The sequence below is a fragment of the Ailuropoda melanoleuca genome, chromosome 6, assembly GCF_002007445.2.
Source record: "Ailuropoda melanoleuca isolate Jingjing chromosome 6, ASM200744v2, whole genome shotgun sequence".
NCBI classification, from domain to species: domain Eukaryota; kingdom Metazoa; phylum Chordata; class Mammalia; order Carnivora; family Ursidae; genus Ailuropoda; species Ailuropoda melanoleuca.
The window spans coordinates 3,426,205-3,446,862 of record NC_048223.1 but is presented as its reverse complement, the minus strand read 5'-3'; the positions used below and the strand labels follow the sequence as shown (position 1 = coordinate 3,446,862).

General features: G+C 35.9%; 1 protein-coding gene and 1 long non-coding RNA gene across 20 annotated transcripts in view; one reads left to right on the top strand and one right to left on the bottom strand.

Moving 5' to 3' along the window:
• The window catches only part of LOC117802620, a 67,578-nt gene that overhangs the window by 42,174 nt on the left and 4,746 nt on the right, over positions 1 to 20,658 (top strand). The window lies entirely within an intron of this gene.
• Positions 2,137 to 20,658, bottom strand: part of PLSCR1 (phospholipid scramblase 1) — a 29,635-nt gene continuing 11,113 nt past the window's right edge. For 17 of the 19 annotated variants that reach the window (XM_034661862.1, XM_011224890.3, XM_011224889.3 and 14 more), the window contains 6 exons: positions 19,264 to 19,508; positions 17,814 to 17,856; positions 14,695 to 14,915; positions 13,155 to 13,316; positions 5,393 to 5,554; positions 2,137 to 3,082 (listed from right to left, as the gene is read on the bottom strand). In XM_034661862.1, the coding sequence (XP_034517753.1) occupies positions 3,053 to 3,082; positions 5,393 to 5,554; positions 13,155 to 13,316; positions 14,695 to 14,915; positions 17,814 to 17,856; positions 19,264 to 19,508 (863 nt within the window). In that variant the 3' untranslated portion in view covers positions 2,137 to 3,052. The remainder of the gene's footprint in view (positions 3,083 to 5,392; positions 5,555 to 13,154; positions 13,317 to 14,694; positions 14,916 to 17,813; positions 17,857 to 19,263; positions 19,509 to 20,658) is intronic. The other 2 variants (XM_034661867.1, XM_034661868.1) reach the window with 2 other exon arrangements.

Genomic DNA, 20,658 nt, shown 5'->3' with positions numbered 1-20,658 from the left:
TCCCCACTCCCAGGCTAACAAGCACTCAGTGAAAAGAACAGTGAATTACAGCTGGTAATGCTGCAAGTGACAGATTCTGAGGAGCAGACATTTAGTAAAACCCTCTGGCAGGGGCGCCTGGGTGGCTCAGTCGTTAAGCGTCTGCCTTCAGCTCAGGGCGTGATCCCGGCGTTCTGGGACTGAGCCCCGCATCAGGCTCCTCTGCTGGGAGCCTGCTTCTCCCTCTCCCATGCCCCCTGCTTGTGTTCCCTCTCTCACTGGCTGTCTCTCTTTCTGTCAAATAGATAAATAAAATCTTAAAAAAAAAAAAAACCCTCTGGCAAACTAATTCACATTTTGAATACTAGAAGAATTTGAAACTTGAGGTGCACTGAGAATAACTGTAACAATAAACTGCAAACTAAGCCGAACTCATAGCCAGATAAACAAAAATACTGGGCCACAGGCATACCACAATGAAAGGTGAGCTCACTGAGCATTTAAAAATTCCACCACCATGAACTCTTCTATATGACATAGACCCTGTGATGCTGCGTCTTACTGCATCTGATCAGGGGGTACGCAATTGCACTTTGTCCCATTACTGATGATGATCACTTCAATCACTTGATTATGGTGGGGGCTGCTAGGCTTTGCTATAAAATTACTCTTCCCCCCTTAAAATTAAAAGGATTTTGTGGGATAGTGATTTGAAACTATAAGTCTCTTACTTCTCATCATATTTCTAAGCATATCTGTAGGTATGTGTGGTATCCTGTTTTATTCAGGAAGTAATAATGCCTTGCTATTAATATTTTGATGCTCAAATTGTCTTTAATTTTGCAGGTGGGAGCCCTTTCAAGATGGTTCTTTCATCCTTTAGACATTACCTACCAAGCACCTCCTTGCTTTTCCATAAGTTGTTTGAGTTTTGTCTTGTTCTTTCCCTGACACAACTCTGGGAGCAACCATTTCTTCAAGAGCCCAGTTGAAATGGAAAGTGTATATAGAAGCCAAGATTTAGAACTTGGTGGACAGAATGACAACCTGAAATAGTGATGCTTTTCCTTTATTATCTTCAGGATAAAAGACAGGCAAAGAGGACTCCTGCTCTGAATGAGTCCATGACACTACAACTCTGTAGGTCACATCATGGTGAGGGAAAGAATCTCTGAAGTGGTATGGTCTCCACCCTAAGGCAGGCATAGGAAAATGGGGGGGGGGAGAGAAGGCCCCAAATACCTTTATAGGATTTACCTTTTAGTCTTACATCCTTTTTCCTTTAAAAATGCTTGTGATTAAAGAATACTGAATTGACTGAATCCTATCAGTGAAGTAAGAAAAAATGAACCAGATTGGGAATATCATAGAAGTTGGGCCACAGAAACCATTCTACTACAGCCTAACAATGTTTGCCATAGTGCAGACATGTAATAATTTGTTATATGAATAATCACAAATAGGTTATTTTGATTAATTTTGTCTGCTACGTGGTAAATCCATCCACCTAGAAACTACAGTCCATTTTGGTTGCAAATATATTTTCTTATATTTTTAAAGTATTTTCTTGGCCCCTTCTGATTTCTGCTTCTGAAATTCCTGTTGTGTATCAATTAAAATTGATCTATCGATTGATCAATTGATCTATCTTTCTCGACCTGGCACAAGTAATGCCACTAGGAAACAGCCATGCAAGTACCTCCACTTTACCTGGCATGGTATCTGTACCAACTATAAACTCAACACGAGTATTTCGGCTACACCTCATTATTGGAATCTGGCATGGGGGAGCTGTTTGGGCTTATGAAAGGTGGTCACTTTCCCTGTAGCTCCCCTGCCATCCCAACGTTCTTGACATTAGGAACTAGTGGTAGTGTTGGAGTTCTTCTAAAGATGAACAGGAACCTTTCCCCTAAGTGCTTATTTCCTAAACACACTTTTCCTGAGTCCAGTTGTGGGTTAGACATCTCCTCTCACGTGATCCAGACTTTCCTACAAAATAGAGTATAAAAATTCCTTTAAGTTTCTGATGGGTAGAAATCTTAGTTTACAGCACTGGTATGGATTTTAATAAAGATCATCATATGCTTTTGCTCCTTTTAAAGGAGATTAGGAAGGGAAAAGGTGGTAAATGTGTAATGTTCAGAATACCATCTAAATTGACTATTCACAGTTTATTTAAAAATAAAAAATATGCAAAGAAATATATCAATAATTTTTAAATCAGTTATTTGATTGTTGGTGTAAATAATCTAACAGACCATTACTCTAACCTCTATGAATGATAAAATGAACACAGGAGCTAACCATTCATTCCATGTGTAAGTAATTACTTGAAAAATTATAACAAGTCCCAGGTTTATAGTGAGTCTTTAAATGTGTTCTTTAGGACAGATCTTTTTCATTGGAAATCATTAGAACATCAGTAATTTATTGTCTTGTCAATATGAAAATCTTTTTATAGTAGCAGATTAACTTATAAAAGAAATGAAATATACTGTAATTTGCTGAACAAAAAACAAATATACATTTTAAGTACCTTGGTAATATGAATATTAAGTATTACTTTAACATAACTGTAAAGAAAACTGAAATTATATTGATTTTTAACTTATGTGAATATACGGTATTTGCAAAGTAACATTAGTTGTTACACATGTCAAGTAAATTGGAACTATATTTAATAAAATGTAACTTTTTATATTAAAATTACTTTTATAAGGCTTTAATTTTCTATAAAAACAAAATAAAAGAGATCACAGTTCAAAACAATTTACCATGGGAAGTTTCATGATTAAATGTAAAAATTCCCATGTCCTTTCTCCAAAATACACAAAAAGAAAATGTATGAAATAAAAGAAAATGCATAAAAACATTGATAAGTAAGTGATATAAAAAAGTCATATATAACAGGAGCCTCAGGCATCACAGTATAATTCACATATGCTATAAGTCATTTCAATAAAGAAAAAAAAAACAGTGAGCTTTTCTTTTCTATAGTCCCAATCAATACACAGACTTCAAACTTTCTGAGGAGACTTTCATTAATCCACTACCATGTTCCTTTTTATTCTCAGCTTCCCTTTTCAAAAAACATGAAGTCCTAGATAAAAACAAAAATACAGAAATGAGTTTTCAGCAAACAAGCAGAGATCAACATCTGGGAAAAGTTAATAGCTTTCCAATATAATAGCAAGTAAATCCTGTAATTCTATTCACTTACTGATTACCTGCATGAATTTAATTTATTCTCTGGTAATTTTCCTAAATTTTACTTTTTCTCATGCCACTCAGAATATTCCTCTTTTTGATGTTTCTTCCTTATCTTTTTGTACTCCTTCTCTAGTAATACAACTTTTCTGAAGACTTGGAATTCAATGTACAGCTTTCAGATTTTTTCAGGAGAATGACAGCCATCTGAGAGGTTGCAAGGATTTTAGATTTTTGGGGGCCCAGTTTTATTATTTCTCTTACAAACTTGTCCATTGTGTCCCCAATTGTCTCACTACATCAGTGTCTAACCAGACCCTCTTCCCTATGACTTCCATCGACTCCTATGGATTTTCTCTCACATCTATCATTTTCCTTTATCTGTTCACAAAGAAATAATTTAATCCTTATCATCATTCACTTGCAATTGCACTATTGTAATTACCTCTCATCAATCCATTTCTTACACAGTCACCAGAATTTATCTTTCTGAGATTTGGATTTATAACTATTTTATTTTTACCTAGTTTAAAACCAACCAATTAACTAAATAATTTTCAGTATCTTCCTCATGTCTACAAGATGTTGTCCAAGCTTTAGAAGTCCTTTAGAAGAGGCCCAATGTACACTATAGTCATTTCCTAATAGCCCCACACAACTCCCAATCCTGTTTCTCATCTGTCCAAACCCCCCCCCCCACCTGTCCTCGCTTCCCTTTACACACCGTATTTTGGGTTATGGTGTGTGTGTACCTCTGGTCAGTTTCCTAATGTTAAGTTTAATTTTACTTTTCATGTGAAATAAACAGTGAAAACACAGTTTTTAAACCAAACTGTGGTTATACTTAAAACTTTATACAGAAAATATCGAGCCTATCCCAAATTAGATAGAATAACAAAATAAAATCCTAATGGCCACTCACCAAGCTTTAATAATTATTAACATGACCAATCTTGGTTCATTAATTACTCTTTCCCCTAAATTCCCCTGCCTTCACCCTCATTACTTAAAAACAAATCTGTGATATCATACATTTTATACCGAACCACTTCAGTGTGTGCCCCTAAAAATTTGAGCTCTTTTGTTTTTATATAAGCCCAATATCATTAGCATAGTTTTAAAAAATAATAATCCATTAATATCATCAAATAGCCAGTCAATGTTCAAATTTCTCTGAATTCCTTCTAAATGTCATTTGTTCAAATCAGTATCTATATATGGTCTACAAACTGCATTAAGTTGATGTCTCTTAAGTTTCTCTCTCTTTTTATATTATTTTTATCTTTTTATTTTACTGACACTTATTTGTTGAAGTAACTAGATCTTTTTTCTGTCTATTCTCTCACTTTTTAGTTTTTTTGGAATTGCATCCCATGTCAGTGTTTAAGATGTTCATCTAGTGGCTCCAAACCTTGCCTGTATATTGGAATCACCTGACAGCTCTAAACAGCTTGCAGACTTAGTCCCACCCCCAGAGATTTTGATTTACTATCTGGATGCAATCTTGACATAGGGAGTTTGAAAGCTATCCAGGTGTTTCTATTGAGCAGCTAGGGCTGAAACTATTGCTCTGTCCCAGAAGTCCTTGATTTTGGCTGCATATGGAGCCACCTTGGGAGCTATACAAACTTCTAATTCTGAGCTTCTAATTTAGTTAAATTGGGGTACAGCCTGATACTTGGGGTTTTTCAAAGTTCCCTAGCTGATTAAATGTGAAGATAAGTTCAGAATCACTGCTCTATCCCACGTAATTCCTCTCAAATGGCAGTTCGGCTTAATGGCTTGATTGGATGTTTACTCTTATTGCAGTTTGCACTCCTGTATTAGATGATTTAATTTAATAACAAATCAGGACGAAATCTTGTTTTACTGAGTCTATTCCATGTAAGCCCAAATTCAAACTCTTTTTCACAGCACTGATTTCAATTTTTAAATAAAAACCCCAGAGACCAGGGCCCCTCCTTAACACATCAGGTCCTTCTGTTACCATATGAAACTGCATAGACTCTCCAGAGAAACTAGTCACCTGCAAACCCAGAATACCAGAAGAAAATGAAATTTTGGAGCTAGAATTAAATGGGGCCCCTTGGAATAAAACCTATAAATTTAACAAGGTCATTTAAAAATGTACAATTTACTAAACCATTTTCAGAATGATACTAGAGAAACCACCTGAACCCAAGATTAGCAAGAATAGACTCACAATGAGGAAACATGCACCAAGCATCACAGCTTTCATTTTCACATCAAGGTCTAAAGGGAACTGGATGCCAAAGTTATCAGCATCTGTAAATGCCTCTCTCACGAAACCAGTCCACTGCTTGGAAATCTTGCCAACCACATTTTCTTCATCAAGAGATTTAATCTAAAATGAAAAAAAAAAATACATTCTTAAGGAATTCTAGAAAACTGGTAACAAACTAAAAGTTGAAGTAAAATGAAACACTGTATCAAAATTATGTGCAATACTTAAATATGAACATTACATCACTCATTAAATGGATGTAGATTCTTGTACCTACCTTTAGATGCATGAAAAAAGAAACCTGTTTCTTTGCTGCAAAGAACTTATATGAAAGTAGTTTTGCTTTGATATTTAACATCTTCTATTCTACATTAAGATAAGTAATAGGGGCGGGCTCCTGGGTGGCTCAGTCGTTAAGCGTCTGCCTTTGGCTTCGGCTCAGGGCGTGATCCCAGAGTCCTGGGATCGAGCCCCACATCAGGCTCCTCCGCTGGGAGCCTGCTTCTTCCTCTCCCACTCCCCCTGCTAGTGTTCCCTCTCTCACTGGCTGTCTCTCTCTCTGTCAAATAAATAAATAATATCTTTAAAAAAAATAGGATAAGTAATAAATGAATTCCGTTGCTCTAAAACAAAATTTAAGCAGAAAAAGATACAAATATAAAATGTCTCTTTGGTGAAATTTCTAGAAGCCATCAGGAAGGTACTAAATTAATCCCCCATGCTGTAAGAAGCCCAGAGAGTTTATATAAGCTGAGTGTTTAAATGTGATGGGAGTGTTCGCTACCACCATCAGTAGGAAAATATGAAATGCAAAGAACCTGGAAAAGAAGACTGGCAGTTTTGAGTAAAGGAAAATAACCAATAAGTAACTTGATGGGATGCCGCAGGTCAAAGGTTGGGGTAAGACTGAACAGTGGGGTGGATGGACAGTGAACAACAAAAAGGAGGATAGATGATAAAAAGAGCTCCAAAGTAAAATTTTTCTAATTTTACAATTCTGCCTGAGGAAAGCCCAGGGCCATCTTAAAAAGTTGAACATTTTGTGGCTGGACAGATGCACCTCACCAAGTAGGTATGTGGGGGTGATGAATGTAGCCCACACTGTCCATGGTATGTGCATGCAGAGTTACATCAAACCAGGAAAAGAAGTGTCCTTTTGAAATGTGCACAAGTTACCACAAGTGCTAGCAACACCCACTGAAGCCCTAGCTCACGTTGAGAACAGCCAAATAAATGGGAGGAAACTTGGGGTGCCTGGGTGGCTCAGTTGGTTAAGTGTCTGCCTTCAGCTCAGGTCATGATCCCAGGGTCCTGGGATTGAGTCCTGTGTTGGGCTCCATGCTCAGTGGGGAGTCTGCTTGTCCCTCTCCCTCTGTTACTTCCCCTGCTTGTGCTCTCTCTCTCTCTGTCAAATAATAAATAAAATCTTTTTAAAAATGTGGGGAAACTAAAAACAGTCGACTCATTTTAGTTTGGTATAGGTGGATGGGTTCTTTAAAAATCTAAAGTAAACTTCTAATATGACAGTGATAGCAGAGATTACCGTTCAGCAAATATTCATGCACTACCCTCCCCCACCAATTGTAGGCCCAGTATATGTCCCTGTACATTGATAGTTAGGGTTGGACATGTGATTTGCTTGACCAATGGAATCTTAATAGTTGTGGCATGAGCAGAAGCCTTAAACATGGTTAAGTTGTTTGGCCTGGCTCTTGCTCGCCAGTGATCAGCCACTAGAAATACATGATCCAAGTAGCTGCATTTGCTACAAATCCAGAATGAACATACCCCGGAGTAGAACTGAGGCCAACTTACAGCCCAAATCAGAGCCATCTAGCTGAGCCTGGGTATATTCCTCGAGACACAACTGACCTACATATCCAATAGCATGAGAATAAATATCTGTAGTTTTAAGCCACTGAGCTTTAGGGATTATTTGTTATGCAACACTATTGTGGCTAAACAGACCAATACAAATTCCTCTTGCATGCCTGTGTTTCTTGTTTGTTTGTTTTTAAAGATTTATTTACTTATTTGAGAGAGAGAGAGCGTGAGCAAGAGGGGCAGAAGGAGAGGGAGAAAGAATCTCAAGCAGACTCCACACTGAGCACAGAGACTGACATGGGTCTGGATCTCAAGACCCTGAGATCATGATCTGAGCTGAAACCAAGAGTCAGACACTTAACCGATTGCACCACCCAGGCTCCCCTGCATACCTCTATTATATATGTTAATAGTACGTTTGAAGCTAGTAATAAAACCTTATATTTATTTTTAAATTTAGTCATTTTTAATTTTTGAAGTTTTTTAAATGAAATATACAAAAGATTATTTATAAACCACCATAATCCTACCACTAAATTTAACCAATATTGACATTTCTCCTTTTTATTCCTATAGTAAGAAATTAAAAAATTTACCAAAATTTATGTTAAGTAGAATATGTAATTTTTTATGAAAAGGCTCAGAAATGTGAATAATGATTTACAACTGAAAAGTAAATAGGATTAGATAATTTTTAGCTAAATTCTAGGTATTTAAAAATGGAAAATCTATACAATAAAATGTTTGCAACTTCTAGAAATAATAAACTAATATTATATACCTATAAATTTATACTGATAATTGATAGTGGTATTCTAAAAATAAATCTATAGGCTCATCTTATAAATATAAATGCAAAAAATTCAAATAGAACATTAGCACATAGAACCTAGGTAAGTATCAAAAGAATATAGTATAATAAATTGTATAATGCTAGAATATCATATAATTCAAAACACATCAGTATATCAGGTGCTGAAAAAGTATTTTATTTATTTGTTAATTAAGCATTTGTATAACACATAAATGCTTTATAAGTATTAGGTGATATTTTTCCCTCTCGATATCTTTAGAAATATGTACTATTATTAAACACAATTTTCATATGGAAAAACTGAGGCAAGTAGAGGTTAAATAATTTGTCTAAGTTCACAAGAAGTCACAGGGAGGATTTCAAACCCAGGCACTCTGTTTGAGTCTATACTCATGACCATTGTGATACCCCGCTTTTAGATAGTTAGGTATCAATTCTTAATAAAAATCTAGATCAGGGGTCAGCAAACAATGATCAGTGGGCCAAATCTAGCCTACCCACCTTTTTTGTAAAAAAAAAAAAAAGTCATATTAGGACACAGTTATATGCAGTATTTATATATTGTCTGTAACTATCTTCATGCTACAATGACAGACTTGAATAGTTGCATACAATGACCATATGGCCCATAAAGTCTAAAATGTCTTCTATCTCATCTTTAAAATTTTTTTTTTGCTAATTGCTGCTCTGGGTAAAATAGGACTAGAAAAATAATATGAAAAATAATAGCCAATGTCTTTCTAAATTGTGAAACATTTGCTGCTATTTCAGTTGAAGTCAACAACTTGGTAGGTATTCTCACAATTGGCATTACTGTTCAGTTTTGCTGCTAAAGTAGACTAGAAAAGAAAATGAGCTAATTGGTAAATAAAAATAAGAGTTAAAATGATTTCATTTTGTTCTATAATTTTATAACTAGAAAAACCAAGTATAAATAAGCAAAAATGTTTCTTAAGTTAAATACTAGAATCCAGTCAGAAGACTGGGTAAAGGGTAAACAAATAAATAGCCTTTTTCAATATTAAGAATAAGTACCTAATACATCTATATTCCTTCTTAATAGTGATCATGCCTATAAATTATTTGGGAAAATTTTAACAAAAAAATATAGATGTTCTATATAAAGAAACCCATATGATCTTATGAAAAATATAAAATTAGATATGAATGAATAAAAAGACATCACGCTTCTGGGATGAGACAGGTTTAGCATCATAAAAATGCTAATTTTAAAAAATGGTATATAGATTTAATACAATACTAATAGGATTCTAACTTCTGAAAAATTGCCTTAATATTCACAGGAAAGGAAAAATCTGATAATAGCAAAAAAATATGATAAAGAAAGATAGTAAGTGGCTGTCTGTGACTAGATATAGAATACAACATTAATTTGCCATAATTGAATCATAAGGCACTGTTGTAAGCACAGATAATTAGATCAATGTAACAGAGGAGAATCTAGAAATAGATCCCATTATTTATGGGAATTTAATGTATAGTTTTTCAATTCAGCAAGGAATGAATACTTAATAAATTGTGATGACACAGCTGTCTAGCCATCTGAAGGAAAAAAATGTTTGATCCTATCTTCTACAAATAAAATTCCTGGTAAGTTAAAGATTTAAATATGATAAGATTAAAAAAGGAGTAAAAAATATAAAGTTGGGGGTAACTTCATAATCAAGACAGGATAATGAGAAGATATTAAAATAGATATATGTGACTATATATGGCATATATATGTATATAAATATGTGTGTGTGTATAAGAAAGGGTAGATTTGTGGAAACTATTTGCAGATCAGAGGACAGATGCAGGGTCAATGTATTCAACATATATATTATATTTATAAATTGACAAGAAAAAAGTAAACAACCCAATAAAAATACAGGCAATGGATACGAATAGACAATTCAAAGAGAGAAAACACAAGTGGCCAATATATTTAGAGTAAAATGTTCATAATCCCTAATGGTCAGGGAATTATTTATTAGAGATAACCTTTCCCCCTCCCACTTGCTGATTTTAGATTTACTTTTTAGTTTGAAGTTTGCAGTTTAAGTTGTACCTGGGTGTCATTTCTTCTTCTTACTCAGAACTCCTTTTTGAATCTGAGAAACCATGGTATCAAGTCTGCATGATTTTTACCCATTTATCTCTTTGAATATTATCTCTTTGAACATTTTTACCCATTTATCTCTTCGAATATTCTCTGCATTCTCTTTTTCTGTGGCTCCTCTTTGGCACATGCAAGAGTAGTTTATTCTAGCTTTCACATTCCTTTAAATTTTTTTGGCTCCTTCAAATTTATCTTTTCCCACTCTCCTATTTATTTTCCTCATATAAATCATCCAGTTCATTAATTCTCTCTTCACCTGTATCTCATATTCAGCTCAACCCAATGAGGGGTTTCAGCTCAACCCTTCCAATGAGGTTTCATCAATGAGTGTTCCTTATCTCTGGAATTTCTATTTGGTTTGTTTTCAGATCCTCCTGTCCTTTTTTTTAATAGTCTCACTTTCCCCTTATGACCTTTTTTGTTTCTTCTTTAGCCTCTTTAATGTCTATTTAGATATTTCTTATATGATTGATTGCAGACTATTCTATTGTAAGCAGTTTGTTGGTGGGGAATTAATTCTTAGAACATTACATAATTTTTGACCTATTCATGTGAATATCAGCTTTTTGTATAGGAACAGAGAGTGTTTTGGTGATCAATCTTTGGTGATCTCCTTCTAGTGTGCTTTTGCATTCAATTCTGTCATCTGTATCACCATTCAGGATCGATTTCTATGTTATGAGGTTCCTCATCCGTAACAGTGGTATGAATTCAGACTTCAGACTCATAGAGGGGACTATAATGTATTAGCAGTTTCATGGATTTTCCCCCCTACCAAAAGTCCTGGAAGGAGACAAATTCCCTTATTGCCTCCATGGGATAAAAAGCCTGATTGTCTTTCTTCTACTCACCCTTGGGACAACTTCCACCTATATGGTGGATCTTTTTGATGAAAACATCCCAAACTTTTTCTCTACATACCAAAAATCCAACATAACTCAAATACAAATTATGAGGTTCTCACAAATCAACTTCTCCAAGATTGTTAACCTGGCTAATGGCCTCATTATCCATTCAGCTGCTGCTCCTGCCTCTTCTTCTTTTCTTTTTTTTTCTTTTGTTTTCTTTTAGAGCAACAGAGATGGATTGAGAGAGTAGGGGTGGGAGGGCGGGCAGAGGGAGACAGAGAGAACCTTAAGAGGCTCCATGCCCATGCCCAGTGTGGAGCCCATCACAGGGCTCAATCTCACAACCCTGAGATCATGACCTCAGCCAAAATCAAGAGTTGGATGCTTAACCAACTGAGCCACCCAGGTGCCCCTCATTGAGCTTTTTAAACATCAGATATTACAACAATATGAATCAGAATCATCTCCAAATTTTCTTTCATGGTCAGCTGACTTCAAAGCCATGAATCAGTTCCACTTGGTATACTTATGCAATGTCTCTGAATTATTTCTTCCTTTCCAATGGCTCCTGCTCCTGCTGTGTTCAGGCCATTATCTCTTTTCTACTGTTTCCATACAATTAACACTATGATGGAATCCATATTCCATAGTTGTTCCTCATACTGATTATTCCTGATTTCAAACATTTCATTCCCTAGCCTACAGAAAATGACTCAAGGGACTACTTTCTCAATTCTGTCAAAGATGTTACCTAGTTAGCACCATTCTAGATGCACAGGAGAGTAGTTAATTCATTACATATAATGGATGCTTTAAGGCATCCACTGAGAAGGATTGCTGGGAGATTTCTAAATTCCTTAGCATTAAATATAAAAGTTTCACAGTCCAGTTTCACTTGTTGCACCAGTATTTTCACTTATTTTCTACAAATAAAGTGTATGTCAGCAAAAATTCTATTAATATTCCCTGAAAGCACAATTACCTCTCAGTCCTCTGGCTCTTTCATAGGAATGATAACCCCTACACAGAGAACTATTATTATACAAAAACTATAAAGTGTTTACATATACATAGTATACACCCCCTCATTTCCCCCCTTACACTATGTATATGCCTTTGTAAGAGTCTTTATAAAGTCTCTATTCTATCATGTGTTTTCTTAGAATTGCCTGTGTCTCTCATTTGACTCTGAAATCACTGAGGGGAAGGTTTCAATTTTATATAACCAGGGTCTAACAGAGGAATTGAAAATCATGATTAGAGGAGCCAGGCAGATAATATAAAGAATGGAGCTTGACGGTGGAAAACTATAGGAAGTCAGGGGACAATGTCAGATTTCATACATCTTATCATAAGGGGGCAGCCCTGCTCAGTTTTAATTTTTGCCCCTTTTTGTGGAAATGTTGGTCTAGTTTAACATATTTTATGATTTTCCAAAGAGAATCATGAGATCAGGATTAAGTTATAAAATCTCCCTATTTTTATACCTTTGCAATTAAATACTTCGGGCTACAAGGCTAGGCCATCTATGGAAAAGTTGCTGTAATGAAATTCCTCCATGTAGTAAATACACAGATAAATTGTGGTTTACAGTGATCGAATTTAACACAAGGATAAAGAGAGGCATAACTGGGAAGTATATCTTACACTATCTTTCTTAAAACTCTCTTTGCATAAGTGAGCTTTTTGTAGGAACTCAGAGATGTCAGAACTTCGAAGAGAATCTAGAGCACTGGCAGCCTGTATTTCAGACTAAGGAAGGATTCACAGGCCTTGGCAATCAGACTTAGATGACGAGGTTCGCATTTTATTGTAAATGGGTAATATACGGAGCGTCCATATAGAAACCACCATGTTCAAATGTTGGATGTTTTGCTTATACTTATTTATTTGACTACAGACTCTGCTTCTCTTTTTTCCATTTAGTATAATCAACACTGATGCTTCATCAGAGCATTAACCACCTCTTTGACCAAAGTTAAATATAAAAGCACACTGTCTTCCTCTTGAAATAATCAGGACACACAAATTTATTTTATTTGTAACATCCTCCCAAATTATATTATCATTTTTGAGGAAAGCAAGACCTGTAAACACTATCACAACTCTTACCTCAAAATCAACATCTGAACAACAGCTGCATAGAAGACATGGAGCAATAATTTTTAGTACATCCTCTCTCCTCTCATTTTGAATTGTAAACCTTGCCAGGCACGGATCCCAGGTCTGAATAACATAACCTATAGGTACACCAGGAGGAGCATAGATTGCTATCTACAAAAGCAAAATAATATATATATATATATATACACATCATAATAATTATGTCTAGTAATAACTCATTTATTGAATACTTTCAAAGTGTCAGACACTGTTTTAAGCACCACTTAATAATTAACACATCCCTACAAGGTTGGTACTAATATCCTTATTTATAGAGAAAGTAACTGAGGAGCTGAGAAGTGAATTAACTTGTATCAGATTCCCAACTACAAAGAAGAAAAGATGAGGTACAAACTCGGGCAGGCTGCACTGCATTGTCTCCACTCTTAAACTTTGCTCCATTGGCCTTTGTACATTTTTTAATCTCCAGATTTATGAAAAACGTCTAAATTGTTAAGGGACTCTTTTCTTAAACTTTTTTTAAAACAGTGGTTTAGAGGTAGGAGCACAGCTTCAATCAGTGGTGCAATTTCTAAATATGAGTAGCAATGGTACCAAAATGGAAAGAAAATGAAGCCTGGAATCTTGGCTCTGCTACTTAGCTAGGTGACCTTGAAAGGGTCACACTATTACAGTAGTGTAATACATGTTAATGTACGCTTTACATTGTAGAGCATATTCCGTCAAACTCTCAGTTTTTCCTCAGGTATTCCTGGATAAATATTACTATATATAACTTACATGATATGGAAAATAAATAATTCAGCACAAACAACTTCAGTTATCTTTTTAAAATACAATACAGTATTAGATTTCAAATATTCATGTGCTTGTAACTGTGTCTGTCATGTTAGCACAGCTCCCTCTATGGAATGACTGAGCGGCCCCGGGCAGGGTTGGTCTCAGGCCAATGGAGATATAGGCAAAAATCACCTTCTCTATAAACTCCCTGTGCCCCAGCATCTCCCCTGAGATCCACATTCTCTAGTAGTGGGCTGCCAAGTAAATTAGACACCAGGTCTTTATGGAACTAAAAGTACTCACGAGCTCAACAACATTCATAATTTTTATGGATATATAAAAAAACCAGCACTGAAATTTTTCAGAGAGGGCCTCTCTGTGAGGTTGGCCCAAACTGTGAGATGAACACATGTAGGATATTCTCTATGGTATCACTACTCTGGCTTTGGCTAGGCTTTTCATGTTCATTGTAGGTTAGGGACTAGACCAAGGTGCCCTACCTTCTCAGCTCTACATGAAGATCAAGAAGCCTGGTCTCTGAGATTTCTGATCTCAACCCCACAAGACACACGTGGGGCTGTTTATTGTTTTTCACTGCCTTTCTTCTTGGACAATTTACTTTCAAGTATAAACCAATAGCTTATGGACCAATTTTCCTTTAAATCTCATTTGATTACATAAATTCAATGAAAGGGTAAAAATTATTGCTGAACTACTCTACAAATGACCCTGGTAGTTGCTCACTGACCTCCTGAAGGCAGCAAGGGCAACAACAGCAGTCACACTTTAGTGGTCTCTCCAGAGTTATAACTTCTCGGCCCATATTATCAAGAATCCTCATGGTAAAAGGCCTAGAATCCCCACAGCAATTTCGGGTGCAGAAATCCGTATCCTCTGTTGCAAAGTAAATCCTCTGTCCAAAGCTGTTCTTAATTTCATATTTGTTATTAGTTTCAAAACCTGTTAAGGCTACAAACATAAAAGAGGGAATCATTATGACCATTATGCTAAAAGAATATTGAATCTATCCTAAGATACTATAATATGTAGTTATGCCATTTTTAGATGATACTTTAAGTAACACAGGGGGAAAGAAAAGGAAAGGTGTTTAGAGATGATCTCGATGGAGGATAAAAGGGAAAGGGAAAGAAGAAGGAGAGGGCATTAAGGCATAGAGAAATTAAGAGTCCCTATGTGAGACATGGAAAAGAAAACAACTCATACCTTCCTAATTCCATAGACTCATGTCAGAAAGTCAGACTGCTGCTGAGGGATGGTGCAGTGCTGTAGATGGTCTTAGCTGTGCTAGGTGTATGCAGAAAATATCCATTTGCTTGGTATAGTTTTCACATATTCAATTATGTAGGGGAATATAGGATGGTCGCTATGTTTATACTCTATGAAATATGTTATCGAATAAATTGGTTTTTAATATACCACATTCATGGCTTGTTTTTGCACTGTGTGAGGGAAGGTAATGAGAGGGCTTGCTCTTAATGCCCAGTAGAACGGGAGAGGGTGAAAATGGAAGGTGAATTAGAACATCACACTGGGCCTGGAGCACCCTTGTTTACCTCAGCAGTAGTTGTTCAGAAGTGGCAGATGGGTATTAGACAATGGGAAGAGGTGCTTGGCAACCAAGGCTGAAACTCTTAGGCTATCTAGACCACTGACATCCTAAGTAAGCTCTGTACTCTAGGGGCTAATCTCTTCATGGGGAGACAGAAGTATGCTAAATGCTGATGCCCATGTGATATCTTACCAATGGGCTTCCCATACTGAATCACACATTGCAAACCTCTCCTTGCTTAGAGCCAGAAAGGAACAATTAATGGTCCCACTAGTCTATAGTCCTCGTTAACGTGGGTCATGGGATGTCAGAGCCACCAAAATAATGAATGATTAAAAGATATATATGAGACAAAAAACACTCTCTAATGTCTGTGTGGATACTTTCAGTCAGATAGAGATGTCCTTCATAAATTCTATCATCATGACCTCCCTTAAGTTCCTTTGCTCTGGCTCAGACAGGCTTTGGACTCTTTCTTTAAAAGAACCACCCCAACCTCAACATCTGACAGTCACATGTTTTGTGAGAAAAAAATTAAACTGATTCATAACATGGACTCTATTATCTAAGTGTTTCATTAAGTAGCTTAATCTCAAAATTCTTCAGCTAGTTTATCTGTAAAAGGAGATCAATGGGTTTACACAATCTGTAGGTTACCTTCGAGTTACTCAAAAAAATGAGAATAAAACAAAAGAACTCTATGGTTATCATTATTGTCTATAAGCTTTTGAATTGGGAAGTGTGTAAGTGCCTGTCGTAGACTCAGATGATAAAATAAATGGAGTAATCTTCATCTCTTCATACTATCATAATCTTACAACATACACTTTCATTGAGATGAAAAGAAAACAAGAAAATTAAAGACATTGCTTTTAGAAAACTGAAGAATTAACTACTAAATTTGGACTTTATCTTTCATGATTAATACATACATATCTCACAAATATATATAAAACTTATACATTTAAAAACTATAAATGGAGTGCTGTATACTGTACAATGTTTGTTTTGGTTTGGTTTGACTTTATAATGTCAAAAATAAATTTCTTAAAACATTAAAAAGTTCAAAGTACAAATTATCAAACAACAAAGAACACCTTTCCAGAGAAAACTTAGTATACACAAACTAACAAAAACAAGAACATTATAAATATCTAACAATGTACATTATAAGCCATTTAAATAAAATAGGCAACAACTATATATTCTAACCATTATTCTATTGCTCTACTCTTAAAATTCATGTTATAATTTCTACCAGTGGGAAGGGACTTGGCAGAGAGGTGAAGAAGGCCTTAACATATATTCTAAAAACTAGTTGAGTGTTCATTAAACTCTTTATATCTAGAAGAAAGACACTGTGGTTCATGAATCCATCCAGGTTCTCTTTCCCTGGCAAGAATCCTGAGTCATCTAGTGGCTTCCTAAGGTTACCTTGCATCTCACGAGTGATGTACCCAAGGAAATACTTATTGGCCATTCACAAGAGCAGGAGTGCTGTTCTAAGAAGCTGGGCTTCCAGGCCTGCTGCTCAGCATTCTCCAACACTGCATTATCCCTGTACCCAAGGTGATAATCCACAGCCCACAGAACAAAGGTCTTACAGGGTTCATGTGAGCTCCTAATAAAAAATGTGGGCAAGAATACTATTTTCCAAAACATACCCATCCAAATTGAAGAAGTTTACTTGCTTTAGAAATGTACTAAGGTTGGGGCGCCTGGGTGGCACAGCGGTTGGGCGTCTGCCTTTGGCTCAGGGCATGATCCTGGCGTTGTGGGATCGAGCCCCACATCGGGCTCCTCCGCTGTGAGCCTGCTTCTTCCTCTCCCACTCCCCCTGCTTGTGTTCCCTCTCTCTCTGGCTGTCTCTATATCTGTCGAATAAATAAAAATAAAATCTTTAAAAAAAAAAAAGAAATGTACTAAGGTCACTGAACTAGTGCATTTGGTTCTGTGTCAATATCAAGATCATCGTAGGGTGGGGAGAAAACAGCTGAAGTGATTTCTAGAGAGAAGTGGGAGAAAAACTAAGTTTTGAATGGTTTCCTTCTCAGTTAGGATCTGTACCATGAGGACAAATGCTCAGAGTCATAGTATTTTACCAGCTGACTCCTAATTTCCAGAAATGAGCTACAATGATTACCATCATTTCATTATCATGAAGAGAGACATTTGTAAATAATCAGATTTAACTGTTCCACATCAGTAAAAGTGTTACATTTGTGGTTGCTTATATGCCTTTATCTGTATAAACATCTTCTCTTTCTAGAAATATGATCAGTACAATGAATACATACCTTCCAGAAGCTCAATTTGCTGATGAACCAGTATCTGATCAATCTATTACAGTAAAAAAAAAAAATTAAGCTATATGTCCATGCTTTTTATACCAACCAAATTAATATTAGTGTTTTTATATAAGGAATGTATATAATCAATTATCAATCTTTATCAATATTTAATAATAGCATATCTTACTTCTAAACTTTTATGCCTAAAAAAGTATAAAATTAAGGTTGATGTATCTTTAATTGAAAAACAATCTATTGAATGTGTTCATTATTAATGTGGGCAAATTCGGGTCAAATAAAATTGACTTACAGTGGAATTCCTCTAAAAATTTTTTTTAAAAGTTCCTTCTTGCAAAGACTTAAGAAATATTAAGACTCTTTATCCATTTAAAGAGCTTCTTTCCAAATCTAAAAAAACATTTGAAGTGTGCTTGATATCATCTTTTGGAGCAGGTAATAACTTCCCGCTATATTCTGTAAGGCCTTGATTTTAAAAAGAATCTGTTTAAGGTATCTGTCGGAGAATGTATGAACTACTAAAAGTTCTTACAATACATGCTTCCCAAGTGCGTTGTGGGAAATTAAATGAGTACAGAGAGTACAAAAGAGCCAATTCATTTACTGAAAACTGGTTGGTTACCACAGGAATATATTTATATGTTTATTGATCAGACACACAGAATTTTATACTCCTACTCTACCCACCAGATTTCCAACACTGGGCAAATACTAACCCTCACATTGCTAGGATATGGTATTGTGCAGTACACTAAAATCCAGGATTTTTTTTTTTCTTACTGGTGGTGTTAATAATTGGTTCTTCCAAAGAACAAAGCATCATAAAATACAGTTCTGTTAATTATAATAAAAAGTGAATCATGTTATACACAAAATGTTAACCCTTTGTTTTTGGTACCACTATACTGACACTCAACACCAAAATTAGTTTAATGTTTCTTTTCACCTTCCAGGAAGTTATTTCGTGTTGGGATTAAAGACAGTGAGATCCAGAACCAAGGTTCCAGAAGTAAGAAGCCATTCCTACTTCTTTAGTGTTTTGGCTCCAAGTCAATTATATAACCTCTCTGGACCTCAGTTTCCTCCTCTGTAAAATGATTATAATTAAAACACCTATATAACATAGAGCTTCTAAAAAACTGAATAAGATAACACATGTGTTATAATTAGGAACAAAGTCTGGAAAATAGTGCTTAATAAAGGTTTGCTACTGCCCATTACTGCAGATTATATTAAAAATCATAGAAAACACAATTTCCTAAGACCTTTGTATTTTGCTTTAAAAGTAAACTTGACCTAGAAGAAGTATAGTAATTTGTTAGCGTAAAATGTTGTTTTACCATTTCAAATGTTTGTGAATTAGTCATTTTTAAATTTCATTAAGTAAACTATAAGCACAGTTTTCTTTTTTATGAGTGTGTCATTTATTTGAAATTACCTGACTTAAATATTCCAATCCAGGTGGACAGTCTAATGGAGGTGGTGGTGCAGGCATCCATGGCACCCCTGCAGGCCCACCTGGCTGATTATACACTGGCTGGTGTTGGACAGGAAAGCCTACTGGGCCAGCACCTGAATAACCAGCTGGTGGAATTGGATAGCCACCCTGAGGGCCAGGATAGCCCGCCTGGGGGCCAGGGTAGCCAGCCTGGGGGCCAGGGTAGCCAGTATGTCCTGGAGGTCCTGAAATACAAACAGGTGAAATAATTTGTAACTGCACAGGAAATTTGAAACATGAATTCTTTGGAGATTACTCCTAAAACTATATAAACTGAAACTTCAGCTCAGAAATCCTGTTTCTAGGAAGCTTAAAGTTTATGTTTTTATCTTTCAGCAATTTTTCAATGAAATATTTGTGGTTTCATAGCCACTCCTATAGGGCTTGGGACTGTGAACAGAGTTGGCCCAAGTCTTATCCAATGTTCAAAACTCAGTTGAAAATACTCTTGAAACCTAAGAAAGTAACAGATTACCAACAATGATCTAGAGTCACCTACATAAAGATTCTGGAATGCCTTAATAGAAAAGAGAGATGGCACTGTGTCAAAGGCCCAAAATAAAGGCTTTGAGTCAGCATTTCTAAAATCAAAGCACTCTATAAAAATACGATAATTCTGGAATTGTAGGAAATAGGACCTCCTTTATATATAGAACTAGGGGTGGTTTTGCCCCCTCAAGGAATATCTGGCATGTTTGGAGACATTTTTGGTTGTTTCAGTAGGAGTGGAGGGTGATACTGGCATCTGGTAGATAGAGGCCAGTGATGCTGCTAGATGTTTTCTGAAATGCCCCAACAGTACCCCGAAAAAAAAAAGAATTATCCATCCCAAAATATTATAGTGTTGCTGTTGAGAAACTCTGGTATAGAGGTAAAAGCATGTCGTTAATTCTGGTATTGTCCAGATGCTTATCTGGGTTAACAATTGGCCTGAACTTCTAACCCATGGAACATTCTTAATCCTAAGACTCCCTACATGAAAAAAAAAAAAATCCTTTATGATAGTTAGGTTACAAATTTAAATTTCATAATTTACTGCTCTCAGCACTCTGAAAAATAGAATTTGAGAACCAAGGAAGGTAAAAAGTTACAACAGGCAGGGGCGCCTGGGTGGCACAGTGGTTAAGCGTCTGCCTTCGGCTCAGGGCGTGATCTCGGCGTTATGGGATCGAGCCCCACATCAGGCTCCTCGGCTATGAGCCTGCTTCTTCCTCTCCCACTCCCCCTGCTTGTGTTCCCTCTCTCGCTGGCTGTCTCTATCTCTGTCGAATAAATAAATAAAATATTAAAAAAAAAAAAAAGTTACAACAGGCAAACTTGTTTTAAGTATGTAAC